An 18,300-nucleotide genomic window follows, 5' to 3' on the forward strand; every position below is an offset into this window, starting at 1 on the left:
ATAACCTTTAACAGCCCCTAGAATCCACTTATCAGAGGTAAAAAATAACCGATAGTCATAATTAAGAGTCCTCACCTTAACAGGTATTCTTGACTTCTGATTTAATAAGGTCGATGGACAAATGTTCTTCTTTGGGTATTGGTAGGCACCAGAAATCCCATCAGTGGTCTTAACTGATGATTTTGAAAACGAGGACGGTAGCCTCCTCTGAGACCTAAAAACCTGTTGCCCTGCCCTCCTCTCCTTGGGGCAGGGTGTCTGTAGTTTAAAACCCCTTGATCATAATGTGGCCCATACCTGTCAGCAGGGATTTGCATGTTTCTAAGGACACTAGCGGCAGAAGGTTTAACAATAGGATATTTATTAATATCCCCCATTTCTTTTAACTTACTAAGACAATCATCCCCAAACATGTGGTCTGTTCTAGGTACATCACTTGAACAAATCCTACTATAGCAATCATTTAAGTTTGATCTCATCCGAGATCTTCTCATATTAAAAATTAGCAAAAAAGCATGGCCTAACAGACTGAAAGCATCTGTCAAATCTTTTCTCCCTGAAGTAGGGTCGATTGATTCCTTTTTTGCAAATTTATCTGCCATGTATACTATATGCATCAGCCCAAAAGCTAAAATATTTCTAAATTTCTTGCAAGTTAAGGTCTTTATTTCGACCAGGTTGTCCCAAAGGATTCCAAATTTCTTCATTAAGTTTGGGGGCATAGAGATAGTTGCATTTTCTGGTCTAGCATATTCATTAGTAAGTTCTGTTAAACTATCTTTATTGCACTTCAAAGTTAGGGCAGCATTGATAGCCCTTGCTAGGCCACTACCAATTTTTGGACCAGTCTTCTCATCATTGTCCAACTGTGGAATAATCCACTCATCCTCATATAGACCTTCATTAAGATTAGAAGGATCTAAGTCACATGGCACAGAAACTGAAGGGTCACCAAGATCATTAGCAGTAGAAAGGACTAAAGAAGGGGACTAGTCAAAAGCTTGATCAAAACCATTCCTAGGGTCTACTCCCATAGGACTAGTTTCTACTTCCTCTTGTTGAAACTGATCATAATCTTAGGATCAAATTCATTGTAGTCATAATCTGGGACTTTTCAAGGGGGGTGGGCTCAACTGAATGAAAATTATAGGATTAGGCCTATTACTTGCAGAGGTCACAATACTGGTTCTGTTAGACATACTAGAATTACCTATAGACAAGGTTTGAGTGACTGGGGTAAAAACTTTAACACACGAAGGGACAGATAAAGGCACGGGCCTATCAGCGGTCTCTGAAGCTTTTAGTAGACCTGACAAAACCTTAATATTCTTAATGAGGTAATTAATACCTAGGTTTTCTCTTAGTTCTTCTAAATTTATACTTGAAGCTTTTTACCAGCAGTAGCAGACTTTTTAGCTTTCTTTGCAGAGCTAGTACTCTGTGTAGTAATTTTACGTTTAGAGGTACCCCCTTTTATTATTCTACCTTTTTTAGTATTTGTATTGGACAGGGCATAAGTTTTGTCAACTGATCCTGTAGTGTTCAGGACACCTTCATTCTCCTCCATATTAAATTCATCCCCAATATCAGATTGGCAAGAAAGAATGTCAGTAATATTAATATTATCCTTAGATAATTTCACTTTCTAAGATTAAAAAACTAGGACAAACCAGACTATGTCTGGAATCTATTAATAGAACAACCAAAAAAGATGGTAACTAGACCACGTCTAGCATTAAAATTACTGATAAAATCTAGACTACGTCCAGACTATTGAAATACTACTATGAAAGTCAACACAAAATATACAAACTCTAGACCACGTCTAGAACTACATTTCAATCTTTTTCAAAACAGTATAAGAACTGTAAATAGAATAAACAAGAAAATACCTTTGAAAAGAAAATCAAAATTCACAAAAATGAAAGTCAAAATAAATGCGAACTACGTTTGTGTGGCAGCTTGCCTTGTGTCTCAATTAAATTTGATGAAGAAAGCATGTGGAGCTCTGGTTTTATACGGGTCTACATGGTCATGGTACATGATTTTGACCTCTTTTAACTGAGAGTGATATGGCTTGTCTTGCGACACACCTCAATTACTATGCTATATGATACCCTTTTTAATGAAGGCGAATGTAGGATAATAATGGATTTTTCTCACATGACATGTCCGACTTTACTAGTAATTTTTTGAGAAAAAGAAGTTGTATTTGACCTGTACCGTATTGTATCGGGACCATAAGTATCGCAATACATCAATATTGTGATGAATCATTGCATCCTTAGTCAGACAGTAAGCTGACCCATAGCCATATCTTCTCTAAAACTTCAAAATTGTTGCAAGACAATCTCCATATTGTGATCTAACACTAAATAAAGATTCTGGAGAATTTAGTGTTTAAACAAGGAAAACTTCCAATTTATTACAGCAGCATAATAACTTAATTGGAAGGCCTAAAGGTGCTTTCAAAGAAACCTTCCCTTACTGTAAGTTTTTGTCTGCATATTCATTAGCTTCTACCCATTTTTTCTTCCTCTGTAAAAAAAGTAGAAAATTAGAAAATGTTGGAGAACTATTAATATTTCATAAGCTAACAGTTGCAATCTTCAAATTTGAACTGTTGTTTTATATCACGTAACTTGTCTTCAAATATATATATATAGTCTACATGATTACTTGATCATAGTTTGAATTAGAACCTTAACATGTATATCAAATGCAAAAGAAACAAAAGAGCCCTGATCCATTGATAAAGGTATATGAAAAGAATTTTCTCTCAGAGTGGTAGTTCTATCTACTTCTTGCGATATCACATTATGGGGCAATGTGATATGGACTAGTGATATGAAATTTGCCATAGAGAATGGTTGTTATGTGATTGTTACACATAGTCCACAGAAAATCTGATTAGTCTAAAGCAATGCGTAATGTTTCTTACATTGTTCTCCCATAACAACCAGTGACATCAGAGATGAAAAATTGCTAAAATTTCTCCCACTGCAGGTGGCGAATGTTAAGCTACCAAATATTCCAGAGGAATCAGAAAAAAAAAAGGTTTTATAACTCATGAAACTTGACAATTGCAAAATGTCAACTAACATTCTTATATTTCAACATCATAACATCAATTGTTATGATGTTGAAATTAAATAACACAATATTTTGCGATATTCAAGTTTGACTCATTATGAAACCTATAAATATAAATTACTATACCTTCCGAGGTTTTTGTTTCCTCTTCTCTAGTCTGTCTGTATCCTCACTATAGCAATCATTTCTTTTCTGGATATCAGTTAATTTCTCATTAAGTGAATGAAAGGCCAAAGGATCTGCTTGTATATCAACCGCAGAGAGAGAAAAAAAATCTACTTCTGATAAACTTGAACAGCTTTCTTCTTTCTCCTTACTTATCTCATCACATATCTTTTTGTTCAGGTAAGAAAGGCTTTGTTGACTTTTCTTTGATTCACAATTTTTATTTACAGATTCATTTGCTTTTAAAGAGTCAGTTTCTATTTCAATATCATAATTAACTTGATAGGAGTCTTCATCTATCACTGATAAGTCACATGGCACATTTACATCACAGCTTGAAAGTGGTTTTTGAACACTATTCTTCTTCTTTGAGTTAGTCTTATTGTCATTCTTTACTTCATTAATATCATCTTTAAATAATGGTAAATCAGGAGTAAAGATCTTTGATTTTTGTTTTCTTTTAGCGCTTTTTAACTTTGCATTCCTCTTATTTATATCACATTCATTTCCAAAAGGAGATATATTAGGGAAAAAGCTCTTTCTATTAATCTGAACTGACTGCTGTTTTGATTTATTCTTCTTTGTTTCTCTTTTATTTTTATTTACCATTGGAAAAAAGCCGGGGCCATCATGGGTTACAGCTATTTCTGGAGGTGGATATTTAACAACTTTTGATTTATTCAGTTTTCTTCCATAACTTTTGTGATTTCCTGCAACCTTTGTCAAAGTTTTTGAAGAATGGTACACTTTTCCATGTTTTTTATCATCAGGAAATACTTTTGAGAATACATTTTTGCTCATAGCACATTCAGCATCAAAGTCATATGGGTCAGATCCAGCATCCCCCTTTTCACATGGTAATATTCCTTCTGACTGAGAATATGACATCAAAAATAGAACACTTCTCTTAGACTTGCATTGTTTTTTTTTTAACTTTTCATTCATAGGACTATCAAATCCAAAACATGTAGATGAATCCATTTTTTGAACTGTAGTTGAAGTATAACATCGACTCCTATGAGTCTGGGACAATGTATTTCTACGGAAAAACTTTCTATCTTGCTGAGAGGATTTTAAGCCACTTGGCATATCAAAATTTTCTATATTAATGCTTCGCGAATCATTGTGACATTTACTAAAAGTCTCCTCGGGACTTGATTGCAATCTTTCATTGCTTGGACTTTCATTCGAACCATCAATGTGAAGACGGTCTCCTTCTATATCTGACATTCTGTATGCCTCTTTCAGTTTTTCTTTATTCCTTTTTCTCAGAGAGTATTTACCAATCTTGCTCATATCTTTATTTTTTCCTTTCGAAGCCTGCTTCTCTTGATTTGCACTTTCACATATATTTTCATCAATACTACATGGAATCTTTATGACATCATCACAATCTGTATGAATTGGGGAAGCCTGAATATGTTGGTTCTTGTTTATATTTTCCTTAGCAATTAAGTCATCATTTGTAAGACACTTGTGCTTTTCAATCTTACTTTTCTTAATATCTGATTTTGTATTTATGTTGCTTCCTTTTCCCTTGTCCTTCAGGATTTGTTCTTTTTCATTCTCTGAACTCATTAATTTGCATTTACTTCCTACTTCATTTGAAAGCTGCAAAGGACTTGTTTGTACAGTTACATCAACTACATCATCTTCTATATTTATTCCACTATCCTCAAATTTTGAAAATGATGGCAGACTCTTTGCAGTGAATTTAAATGAGGAATTCCCTTGACAATCATCTTTAACATCATTTTCTTTTTTCACTTGAATACTCCTCTTTCTAGCAGTGGTCCTTCCTTTCTTCTCTGTAGATTTTGTATCACCCCAGTCTTTTAACATATCTGCACTATCAACCATTAAACCTCTTTTTGTAACATTTTTTGTATTTGAGCATGTTTCTTGTAAATCTGATTTCTTGCTCAAACACTTAGAACTGTTATTAGCTTTGTCTGTCTCCAAGCTTCTGTTTGATTTCTTATCATATGATTCACCACTGCAAGATTCAACTAGGTCATTTTCAAAATTTTGTTTGCTTTTAAAACTGTTTTCATCAACAACAAGCAAATCATAATCATTAAAGTTTTCAAAGTCCTCTGATATACAGTTGGCATCATCTGATTTCTGCCATTCTATCTGATTATTTGAACTTTCTTTACACTCATTTATACATGTATGAACTTCTTTGAATTTTGAAAAAGAAGAAGTTTCTCCACTACTAATACTATTTTGAACATTCTCAAAACTATTAGTTCCTATTTTTATCTTTGATTCAATACTATTATCTTTTGGAACTTCATAGTATATTTCTATTAGTTTAGAATCTCTTGGTGTACCATCTATTAATTCGATATCACAACTTTCATTTTCAAAGTTTGCCAACTGTTTTTCAGCTACTTTTTCTATATCAATCTCTTTTGGTAATACATTACTAAATTTGCTTTCAACTTCATCTATAGATGCAGGATTTTTCTTGTCTACAGCTTTCCTCCCTTTCCTTTTAGTTTTCTCAGACATATCATTTCCTCCTTTTATATTATTAGCTGATGCACTTTGAACCATACACTCAGGATAATTTTCTATATTACTTTCTTCTTTGGGTTTTGGATAAGAATTCTGCTTATTTTTAGCCTTGAATTTTTCTTCCTTACTTGTCTTAGTAGTTGAACTATCCTTGCAAGCAGTCAACTGTTTTGATCTAAGGTCTACAGTTTTATTATCATTTTGATTAGAAATTTTTGATTCAGCACACCTTTTAAATTTGCTTGTCCTTAAGTGTTCAGCAACATTGACTTTGGGATACTGATCATTACTTCCATTTTTATAATCACTATTCTTATGTTCCTTTGGCTTTGGAAACTTGTCTATAACATCGAAGTCAAGTTGGTCCTTCTGATCTATAGTTTCATTCTGTTTTTTAACCATTTCTGCCAAATCTATTGCTTTAGTCTCCTCTTGACTTCCAGTTCCATCAATAACTTTGTTCACTTTACTTTTTCTAGTTTTCTTTCCATTTGCACCTTTGTAAATTTGGTCATTTTCCTGAATAATAATAATACAAGTACCAGTTATAGCAATGATTAGTTTAGAAACTGTATTGTGCTGTAAATGGATGTATCAGTCTACAGAAGTATGCCTGCAAATAAATATCTAATAGGTGAAAACTGAATCAATTGATATGATTTTGTTGAATAATCACACACTCAGAAGAAATATAGAAATACTACAAGCAAACTCACAAAGAAAGTACCCAGCTTCAAATGAATGTAAAACATTTTAATTCAATTATCTTCCTTTGAAGTCCTTCAACAATAATTTTATTCCTTAATGCTTATCTGGATATGATGCCCAACCTTTCAAAGAAAATCCATCAAAACCCCTTAGTGCCGGGTTTAGGAGGTTGCACTTACAAGGTTTAAGCATGTAAAGCTCTAAGATGGATTATGGATTATATGAGGCTCTCTAGAATTATCTGCGTTCATATCGACAAAAAGTATGATTTACAATTTTGAATGGATAGTTATGTCAAGATTTTGCGAACTTTGTGGCCGAGCACAACTTGAAGTTTCTTGTGTCTGATCATTTTACTGACTTAGTGAAACTAAAAAAAAACATTCCCTGACAATAAAATTGCAGAGAACTTTTAAAGTAAAAGGACTAAATGCACCCAATTATAAAGCAGGTTATCATACCAAGACCAAGTCTTGAGGCTACAAACGTACAGTGATTGAAAACTGTTAACAGAAACCATTCAGTAATTTATGTGATGAAAGCATTGGTAGGGGTGCCCAAAAGTGAACACTGGAACAGGGCCAAGTCTATTTTATGCCATACAAAGCATCACTTCTGTGAATACATGCATAATTCATTTTGTTGATTCATTTATATACATCATCAAGGAGTTAAATATAAACAAATCCTAGACATCATGTATTTATGGTTTTGAAAAAAAAAATATATTTAAAGTCCTCTATTTCATATAAATCATAACATAACAAAATATGTCGATAATGTCGTCATGCAAAACCTCCCGTAATTTAATGATGGATTGCAGGAGATTCCCCCAGAATTAGGTTTGACTAGGTTAACAGGTATGCTTACAAATAATGTGGACAGAAGAAATGAAGGAAAGACAGATAGACAGACAGGCATGAAATGATTCCTATGTAGTCCCACACTTTGTTTGCAGGGGGTATAATAAGAATAAACAGCTGCCCTTAAGCAAGTTATACATTAAAGTGGAGTGAGAGCTTCCTTAAGACAAACATTTTTTATACTTAAACCAGTGTTCTTGAGTTATTAGATTATGGATACACATAAGGATAGCAGTATAACAAAGATAAAAGACACATGGAAACTAGAGGCTCAAGAGAGCCTGAATCGCTCACCTGGTTAACTATTTGCTTATTTGAAAAACTTGAGGAATGAGACAGGCTAAGTTAAAATCAACTAAATTGTCAAATGCAGGAAATGCTTTTCATAGCATTTTCATGACCTGAACCAGAATTTTGCTAAAGGCAACAATTTTTGAATTTTTTTCAAAAAACCTGTCTTATGACCCCTAAGTTCCATTTTTAGTATAGGCAGCCATATCTATTCACGGATTAAAAATCACAACAGTCATTTTGAGCACAATACACTAAAGAATTATTATGCTTATTTTCATTCAATGATCTTAAATGGTTTTAGAGAAGATGATTTTTTAAAGTTGTACATGTGAAAAAAAAAAAAAAACAACAAAAAAACTGTTTCAGGGGTCATAACTCCTACATTAGTCAATGAATATTTTTGAAAATTTCAACATACGTCCTTCTCATAATGCTTAACAATTTTACTTAATGCCAGACATTTGGTAAAGGCAATGGTTTTTGAGTTATTTGAAAAAACTGCCATCTGACCCCTATGTTCTATTTTTAGTAATGGCGGCCATGTTTTTTCATGAATCAACAATCCCAACAGTCATTTTGTGTGGGATACCCTAAGGAACATAAATGCCAACCTTCATTTAATACTGTGCAATGGATTATGAAAAGTTGCACATGCGAAAATACAAAAAAAGAACTGTTTCAGGGGCCACAACTCCTACATCAGTTGACCAATCGTTTTGAAAATTTTGGCATAGGTCTGTATCACGATGCTGAACAATATTACATACACCAGAAATTTGCTAAAGGCAACGGTTTTTGAGTAATCTGACCCCTATGTTCTATTTTTAGTAACGGCGGCCATGTTTTTTCATGGATCAAAAATCCCAACAGTCATTTGGTGCAGAACACCCTAAGGAACAAACATCCCAAGTTTAAAACCTGTCAGTCCAGTAGTTTCAGAGGAGAAGATTTTTTAAAATTTGTCCACGACGATGACGGACACCAAGTGATGGCATAAGCTCACTTAGCCTTTGGCAAGGTGAGCTAAAAACTACAGCATCTAATGTGAAATAAATGATGCCCCCAATGTGGTGTTTAAGACTCCATAATACCCAAAAAGAATGAACTTTCACAATTCTTTAATATTCAAAGATAACTCCAATTCATAAAAAAAAAAAAATTTTTGAGGTAAAATAACTTAAAATTACTTAACTTGTACTTAAATAATCCATCAAACTGATATTTGAACTTCAGGAATGATTTTACAAGGTTAATGAATAAAGTGGAAATAGGCAAAATTGGAAGTGAATAAACAGTAAAAAAAAAAGAATCGTAACTCATAACGGTAAACTCTGGATTTGAAATAGCAGAAATCCACTAAAATGCTGGGAAAAAAAAGAAAAAAATCTGCAACTTTATCTGTATTTTATAATACTCAATAACTTCAGTCAAACTTCAGTTGCTGGAACTCCAAGGGACCATTGAAATGTATTTGAGTTTATCGGGAGTTCGTATATTTCCTGATTTTTGACTTTATCGTTAGAAATTGCTTACTTCGTGGATCTTTTTCATTCGCTTTCGGAAGATTTTATTGATTTGTGGGTATTAAAACAAATAATAACGTTCAGAGTTCGACTTCATTGGTGAATTAGTTTTCATCCGATTTTCTTTCACGGTTTCATCATACCGACTTGAGAACATTCTCGAACTTCAATCAGTGTTATATTAAGATCAAAACTAACTAAGTGATGACTTAAGTATTAACTGTAATTAAATAAAATAACACTGATTAATGATAGGGTTTCAGTTTTTCATACCTTTTATTAGCCAAGCTGACAACATGGTTGACAATTTGTGTTAGTGAGGGTTATCCTCTAAGATTTATTACTGAACGGACCTCGAGTGTTGGAGAAATCCAAGGTTATTTATATTGATTACATAGGAGAAAATTTTAGTACTTTGAATTGTGTTTGAGAAATCCCAGGTGTTTGAGCTATAGGAGTCGAGCGAGTGAAGTTCGACTGTATATAAAAGTCAATTCATACTTTAATACAAAGCTTTTATTCTTTGGAATGGCAACAACTTTATGATCACACAAAATGACTATGTCCAACTATCCATGAAAATGTCAAATATAGAAATCATAACCCTGATAATATCTTCAATCCATAAATAATCGTTTTGCAAAGTATCTACTTCCTAACCTAAATACTGTAGGAGGATTTATCCAGTATAATCATGTACCCTATTCGCTCAAAATGGTGACAAAATGACTAAGTTCAACTATCCATGAGGATGTCAAATATTGAAAGAAATCAAAACCCTGATAATATGCAAATCTTCAATCCAAATATAATCATCCTGAAAAGTATCAACTTCGTACCTAATTACTGTAGGAGGAGTTAAACGGATAAATTATATACACTGAATAGGATGAATGGATGGACAGGGGCAAAACAATATGCATCCCTCCAAACTGAACATTGTGGGGGCATAAAAACAACAAAACATCCTGACATCAACTTTTATTTCTTAAAGAGCTAGAGAACAATGACCTGGAGATCATATTATACCCCACAGTGAAAGACAGCAGGATGTTTTATACCAGATTTTCCCAACTTTCTAAATTTGTAGTCTACTAAGTCTGTCATGACTAAGAAACCAAATTTATGAAATAGAAAGATTCAAACTTAAAGTTAATACTATACATACAGATCCATCCCTAGCTTCAGCTGTCAAAGTTTTCTTTTCAGCATGTAAATCAATCAAGCTGTAAAAATAATCTTTGTAAGTCAATAAACATCAATCTAAATATCCAGAAAGTATTGATTCACCATGAAAGTGTTAGATCAAGGGAATTTGTTTTTCTTTCAACAATAACAGATTAAATTCATTGTTAGAAAACACTTAACTCTACAACAGAATCAACTTGTTATTGTTTCTGGTAGCAAATATTTTTGATGCTAGCTAACAGTATCTGTTTCTGGTAGAGGAGAATCTTGATATTAGCTATTAAATCCAGGAAATTTCTGTAATCAATGAAAATAAATACCTGGTTTCTGCTTGCACGTAAACATCTGAATGCACTTGGCAAGAATCAGAAACACTATCCATGTCATCATGGGAAGTCTGAACTGCTGGTTCTACAGAGATAATGCATGACAAACTATTAGGATTATAATTAAAATTAATATATTCAGTTTAAGGTTTCATCCTGCAAATGAACACATGAATATTTCAATCTGATGTTATTGTTGACTATAGTGGGTTACAGTACCTACATTTAAATGTACAATTTATATTAACAGTGGAGCAATCTTCTTGGGGGCACTCGTTTTAGTCCTTTTGGCATTTTCAATTCCATTTTCTGGAATTATAATTCCGTATTCAGATTACAAAAATGCTTTTATGTTAATGTTAACCTACTGGGCTTCCCCCAGGTCATCTTTTACTTCCTTAAATTTTTCAATGGTTAGAAATCAGTTGTGGCATCTGCCGGGCTCCCCCCAGATATCTAGTCCACAGCTTCCAAACATCCATAGGTGTGCCTGCCCCCTACCCCCACACACAGGTTCTAAGATAAGGTTGTAGGCATGTCTGCCGGGCTCCCCTCAGATACTAATTTCTGAAATAAGTTATGTTTTATGTTTTTTTATTATTGAATATTGTGTTTATGTAAATATTTTGTACTGATGTGTTACTTAGTTTAAAAGTAGTTATTTTAATAGATTTATTAACTTCATGTGTTTGTGTTTAGGTTTTGACTATATACACTCAACAACTTGTTATCTTGCAAGATATGAATGTACATTAAGACAAGATGTACATATACACATTTTTACTACGTGTAGTTTTTTAAGTCCCACCAAACTTACACAGAGGTGTTATTACACACAAGTTAAAATGATGGAAAAGATGTGACAGAAGTTTGATGTGTGTTGAACTTGCATAAATGAGCACCTTAGGAAGTGTTCCTCTGCTAAGTATGAATTTGGTTTATAATTGAATGCATTTTCATAGTTAAGAGTGCATTTTGGAAGGTGTGTAACATGTTCTTGAGAGTATATAAATACTAGATACTGCTCAAATGGAGGCTGAATAGCTGAACTGGAAAAATTGCAAATCTCAAGGCAAATTAATTTGATGGAGGTGAATAGCAATTAAATAATTTAACATTTACAGAGGCCCAACCTGTCATAATTGGTGACTATAGTTAATTCATCAAGTGAAAGTATTTTTCTATCAGCCATGGTTTCACAAGATACTTGTCATTTTTTTGCCTTTCATGGACAATTACTCTGATAACAGGGCATCCTATATATGTAGATATTCTGAAACATGAATGGCTCAAAACTGTTCGTTTGAAAGCGATGTATTTTGGAAATGACATATGCAGTTGGGAAGTTATTGTTTGAACTTTCAATACAGACGCACATCATGACATAGGATTCCATATGGTCAAGACATTAGTGATATAACAATATACCAGTGCATTACCAGCATCGTTAAATGTTATTTGAATACAAATGGCTCTGTCTCTCATAGGCAAAGCCTAAAATCATATTAGTAAACCATGGACAATTGTGGGTGGATGAATTGGCTTTTATCATGAGTTTTATTGGAGCCCTGCCTTTCCTGTCAATACTCCCTAAATAAATCTTAATGCTTGCAAGATGTGCACTAACATGTATGTTAGGTGATCAGTTTGCTATTTCCTATAAAAGTTCATTTTTATCATTGTTTTGAAGGAAAAAAATTATTGTGAGGAAAATAGAATCTGAATTAAACTAGAACAGAACTTCAGGTAATGTTTTTTTATGAAAAATTAAAACTTCAATAGAATAAATAAGAAATTTGTCCTCTTTACTTAAAAGCTACAATTTCTATGCTTTCTTAGTATATTCAACGTATGTATAAATAATAATCTATATAAATCCAAAATTAAATGCATAGACTGCTTTTTGCTGTTTTTTTTTAACTGTTTGATAGTGTGGTTGTCTCCTCTCCTGAACAAGTTCCCCATGACCAATTTCTTCTCTTTCTTTTAGATTCCACGAAAGTCTTAAAGTGGATAATTATATGTATTACAGGATTCATACACCTTTTTTGTTCCAATTTTCCAGGACTTTTTCAGAAGTTTTCAAGGATTTTTTATATTCCATACCCAAAACCACAAACAACTGTGCATTTTTTTTTTTTATAAGTTTTTAAATTATTGTAAGCATATTTATGTATGCCAAATGTTTTGAACACATTCATAAAGCTGGTATGTGTTACCATGACTTCTATCAGGAGCAAAATCTAAGCTTCTTAAGTTCCAGATTTACCCAGATTAGACTGCCTTGACCTATAAAAAGCTTTGCACTAATTTTGTGAATATTTCGGCCCTTCAATATGTTTTGACCAACGTAGCTGATGAGAACTTTAGGTTCGAAACATGTGTCCTACATGAAAGAATTATGTTAACCTCAATATCTTTAATGACAGATTGTGCACCTGGCCTTTTCCTGCACCACCTCCCCTTTGGAGCCAATGCTTGTATTTTTCTTTTTCAACCCACTTGGGTTGAAAATTACAGTTTCCTGACATTTTGTTTTATAAGGTTATGATGTTTTGACGCTAGTTATATCTGGTTCCCTTTATGACATTCACAAACAGAAACCAGTCCCTGAACACTTACAGATTATTCCACCTTGACTAACCTACCAGAACGTGAGATAAAGAAGACTGTAAATTGCTTATTTCAACACTTAATAAAACTATATGTTATTTGAATAGAATTCCATGACTTTTCAAGGACTTTTGGCAAAAATACAGGATTCAATGACTTTTCAAGGCCTTTAATTTTTCAAAATGAAATTCCATGATTTTTCAAGGATTCAAGGATCCGTACGAACCATATGTATAACTAAACAAAAATATTAAAAATAATTGTGAGCAATGCTCACTCAGTTGATAGCCTTATTTCCCAATTTGGTAACATCTCTTCTTGATTTCCTAATTCATTTGGATCAAAATATAAAATGAGAAGCACAATGGGAATATAAAATAAAAATTCTGTTAAGGTTTTATTACAGTGGTCATTCCATTCAGTGGTGTAGAAGCAGCAATGGATAAGGACTAGGTACCCCTCTTTGTTACGAAGGAAAGCAGAAAAGATGGATAGCCTGATCACTAAAATAAAGTATACCAGCAAGTGATGCTTTGCCCATCTGCACAGGTTCACAAACTGAGTGTGATTTTTTAATTTCTACTGATCTCTGTGGTACATCCTTTTTAGTTTTAGAAGGAGGTGTGACTGTCACTACTGGTGTTTTTACTTTTTCCTTCCTTGGTTGAATGTTTGGAGTCTGGAAACCTTAAATAACAAAGCCAGTAAAGTTGCTAAACCAGTTTTAGATTGGCTGGGGAATGATAGGATTTTTACTAACATATTGTTTGTAATGTATTTCCCCCAACTAATGGCTACCCTGTATAGTGCATACATATGTTCACTTTCCCTTTATTCAGTGTTCTAAAATATAACTAAAGAAAAGAAAAAAAAACAAATGGAGCTTTCTTCCATGAAGACACATATTACAATCAAACACAATAAAATCCCACATATTTTTGAGTTATCATGGATGACCAGTAATGTTTTACCATTATCTTTGGAAGAGCTAAAAGTCACCCCACTTGCCACAAGCAATTGACTTTGAAATGTGGCTATTAAAATCAGCAATAATTGCCACTTTGTCTAATAAGAAAAAATAAGATATTCAATAACCATATGCGGAATAATACACATTCGAAAAAAAAAACAAACTATAAAATGACAAGATACGCCTTTCGATTTCAAGTCATCATTGTTCCAGTAATTGAAGATATGTTTGGATATCTATTTCAAATTTACTTTTTATTTCAACATGGCTAACAAACAAATGGCAGTCTCATCCTTACTTTCTTAGATGGAAGTCAGGCACTTGTTTTTATATGAAATACTAATAAAAATGCAATGCAACTTTTTCTCTACATCCTGTGTGGCTACTCACATTAAAATGTGGCTAAAGAAAAAAAAAATGATTATCCATTTGGCTAATAAAAATATTTGTCTACTATTTAAATAGATTATAGCCATGTCCAGCAACAAAAAAAATCTCACCTTTCTTTGTGTCAGCATTTCCAAATTTCATAGGAGCTTTTGAAAAATTTATTCTCAAAGCTGTGACTGGTTCTGATACTCTGGATGATAGCGAGCATGTAGGTGACATTGTAACTGACATTGGGACATCAGGTACTGAGACTTTGTGTCTACGGACAACTGACTCTGTTGGAGTACATGGAATATCCTCACATTCTATATCCTTTAATATCAATGTTTTTTTTTATAATCAGTTCTCCAAGAAATTGCTGGCCTGCAGGACAACTTCTAAAATGTGGTGTATTTCATTGTCACACTCAACACCCCCCCCCCCAAAAAAAAAAAAAAAAAAAATCTACCAGCAATTTGATAATTCCTATAAAATAAATCCACATTGATATGGTAAAATAAACAATACTCTTTTCCCACTTTGAGCTTTAAGACATTAGAGAATGTAACTTATCGCTCTGTGTAGTTTTAATTTCAAAGGAATTTGAATAGCTTGTTCTCAAGATATTCTCTCTCAATATATTAACATGTAATAAATTCAGAAAAAAATTCAAAATTTCACTAAAAAGTATACAATCCTTTAAACAATTATAACAAATAACTGTGTAAAGTTAAAGGTAAAGGTGTCTTAAAGACATTGTATGATAGTGACATTAAATCTTGACTCTCCCCTATTTTTTAAAATAAAGTCCCACAACAGGAACCAAAAATCAACATTTCAACAGAAGTATACAGGCCAACATTAGAAAAAAAAACAGACCTTTAAGTTACAGTGTTACATATTTATGGTAGAGGAAAGGGCATTTGTACACCTCAATATGACATGTCAGCTGGCATAAAACAAAGTAGCTTATTTTTTTTTATTAGGCTGTTACAGCCAGTAACCTGTACATCACTTGAAAAAGTATTATGAAGGCATTTTGACTTCTTAAATAAAACTGCTGCAGTATAAAAAATAACCATATACCTGACTGCTTTCTTCTCTAGGAATGGGTAAAGGAGTGGACACTGACGAAACCTTAGGACCTCCCTAGAAAAAAATAAATAGTATGAAAAACTTGCAAGATTTCCAGAGTAATCAACTGACATTTTAGAAAATATTCTCTGCAAAATAAAGAGCTTTGCAAAGCACAACATGATACAACTGCAGTGGTCAAACCCTGAACAGTTTGGGCAAGTAGACATGATATCACTAGTTTTTGATACACTTCAGCATAGGGACTTATAGTTCATTATGGACACAATATAGCAAAACATTTGAAAATTAATTAAAATCGGACAAAAAATAAAAAATTTGATTTTCAGGGTGTGGCCACTTTTTACTCAAAAACATAACTAAAATCTGACTGAAAACACAGGCAGGGTTTTTATAAGGATTCCAATCAAAAAATGGATGGGGCAAAAACCTCAAACAACTATAGAGCCCTCCGACATGTTACTAAGAACAATGTATTAAAATTTCAAAAAGATTTGATAAGATTAATTCAAGTTTTCGTAATTAGACTAAAGTTAAAGAATGCCAACAATGGGGTGGTACTGTTATGCAACCAGAATTATTTCGGGTTGTAGTATAAAAAGTACAAATAATGCAATACCTTATCTATTCCAAATGTTCTCTCCAAAGCCTCTTCCACTTTACAATCCATATCAAAATGTAAGCGTACACTCCTTCCACTAACGTCCTGTTGACTAGGGTAGATATCTGATACCATCTTTGAAAGAAGTATGTTAACCATCTTCACCTTTTTCACTTCTGAAATACATGAAAAAATTATTAGAGGCAATAAAGAGTCATTTAGTCGTATATTAAGTCCTATGATTTCAGTCGTATATTAAATACGAATCATTTGGAGCAAAAAATTCATCAAATACAGAGGATGTATACTTGTATCATTCAGTTACAGACAGATCCATTTTAGCAACAAGAAATTGGATCAATTGTAATTACTGTTCTGTTCTTAGATCATATGAAAAATAAGGCAAAATTTAGAGAGCCCATAGGACTACCATGAAATTTTTTCAAGTAGTTCTCTCCAAAATTGTCAAACCCTGTAAAGTGAAAACATAAAAAAATGTTTAAGAGATATGGGGAAAAAAAAACTGTTGTTCCCACCTCATTAGTATATTTTTAGTAACAGTGGCCATATTCATAGACAGGTAAAAAATCCCCACAACAGTTCTAGATAGGATACTGTAAGAATTATTCATACCAATTTTGGATCCAATCAGTCCGGTAGTATTTTGGAAAAGAATTTTAGGAATAATATAAAAAAAAATAGCAAAAAACATCAAAAATTGCTATTTCAGGGCCATAACTCCATCTAATGCTATTTGATTTTTCTAAAATTCTGACCCATGAAAGGTCATGTCCTCTTTATGGTGGAGAATCCTTTTTAAGCTAACTGCTATACTTTTCAAGCTTAAAATTCAAAAATCAAGAAAAAAAAAAAAAGTAAGTATTGTATAAAATAGGGGTTAACTCAGAAACCAGTCATTAAGTTTACTTGAAATTTGTAGAGTAGGTAGATCTCAACAGACTAAAGAACCTAAAAAGTCTCAGTTTTCTTCTATTGTTATGACTTATTCATTGATGTGGAGATTTTTGATATGCTGCAAATATGGCCTTTGTTACTAGAAAATAGGCCAAAGGGGTCACCAGCTTTTGTGCCTATGTAGTAACAGCAGCCATAGGTTTTTCGACAAATCAAAAATCCCCACCTCAGTTGTAGGCAGAATACCATATGATAAGGAACTTTCATATACCAAGTTTGAATTTTATTGGTCCAGTAGTGTCAGAGGAGATTTTTGAAAAACGGTAAACGAAAATAGACCTGAAGAGATGACAGTCCCAGCCAAACTCAATTTTTTTATACTGGACAGAAGTAATTATAAAACTTTTAAGGACCTGCAGAACTTTTACCAGACCTAAAATTCTGAGTTGAAAAAATATGAAGGGGTATTCAAAAACCGTAAAAACCAAGGCAATTATAAACATTTATCCTTTTTATCTCTTAATGTGTCAAATTAATCAAATCAGTAATGAATGGTTGTGCGGTAATCAAATTTGTTGTATTTATGCTAATTGTTGTCGTTCATTATCCCTGCAAAGGCCCAATGATCAGGAAATAAAACTACTGTATTCACTTTTGTATTGTATGGTATAAACATGAAACCCTTTAAACCTGTTGTGTTGAGCACTGATTGTGAAACCACTAATCCCTTTCCAGATTTGTAAAACCTCACCTAAAAATTGGTTAAAAAACTTGATAAAATGTAGTCAGATCCTTCATAATGTAACTTGTTAAAAAATAAATGGAAAAAACAAAATATATCAGATCTTGACAATACAGAATAAGAAAATCAACTATGAGATCATTGAAGAGATTTATTCTTCTTTAGCAAATGCCATCAAATTTTGGCAAGACCCACTTTCCTCTTGTCATTTAATTCTCGCTGCCCCGGCTTCATTCTTCAATAGTTGGATTTTCTTTTGGTGTGCTTGGTCTGCAGAAGGGGGCAGTCTTTTTTCATTTCAAGGGACAGAAC

The 18,300-nt window shown here is 33.0% G+C and overlaps 2 protein-coding genes across 5 annotated transcripts in view; both read right to left on the reverse strand.

The window, feature by feature from the left end:
* LOC148629835 (uncharacterized) overlaps positions 1-18,300 on the reverse strand; it is a 70,775-nt gene that overhangs the window by 31,515 nt on the left and 20,960 nt on the right. For all 4 annotated transcript variants that reach the window (XM_088558197.1, XM_088558202.1, XM_088558191.1 and 1 more), the window contains 8 exons: positions 16,350-16,507; positions 15,722-15,784; positions 14,767-14,968; positions 13,816-13,983; positions 10,678-10,768; positions 10,338-10,395; positions 3,220-6,300; positions 2,489-2,538 (listed from right to left, as the gene is read on the reverse strand). In XM_088558197.1, coding sequence (XP_088414323.1) covers positions 2,489-2,538; positions 3,220-6,300; positions 10,338-10,395; positions 10,678-10,768; positions 13,816-13,983; positions 14,767-14,968; positions 15,722-15,784; positions 16,350-16,507 — 3,871 coding nt within the window. The remainder of the gene's footprint in view (positions 1-2,488; positions 2,539-3,219; positions 6,301-10,337; positions 10,396-10,677; positions 10,769-13,815; positions 13,984-14,766; positions 14,969-15,721; positions 15,785-16,349; positions 16,508-18,300) is intronic.
* Positions 86-1,567, reverse strand: LOC148629836 (uncharacterized). The gene is made up of 2 exons (XM_088564625.1): positions 1,396-1,567; positions 86-976 (listed from the first exon to the last, which is right to left on the reverse strand). The coding sequence occupies exons 1-2, from the start codon at positions 1,565-1,567 to the stop codon at positions 102-104; spliced, it is 1,047 nt and encodes a 348-aa protein (XP_088420751.1). The 3' UTR covers positions 86-101.

This window comes from Perna viridis, chromosome 1, assembly GCF_037379345.1.
Source record: "Perna viridis isolate PV_CMFRI_1.1 ecotype Kerala chromosome 1, ASM3737934v1, whole genome shotgun sequence".
Taxonomy (NCBI): Eukaryota; Metazoa; Mollusca; class Bivalvia; order Mytilida; family Mytilidae; genus Perna; species Perna viridis.

Bases quoted from the DNA above. Each gene is read 5' to 3' on its own strand.
- LOC148629836 (XM_088564625.1), bottom strand. From the start codon at position 1,567: ATGGAGGAGAATGAAGGTGTCCTGAACACTACAGGATCAGTTGACAAA. The intron at 977-1,395 runs GTAAAAAGCTTC...CCCCTTCTTTAG, and splicing joins TAAAAAGTCTGCTACTGCTG to TCCTTTCTACTGCTAATGAT.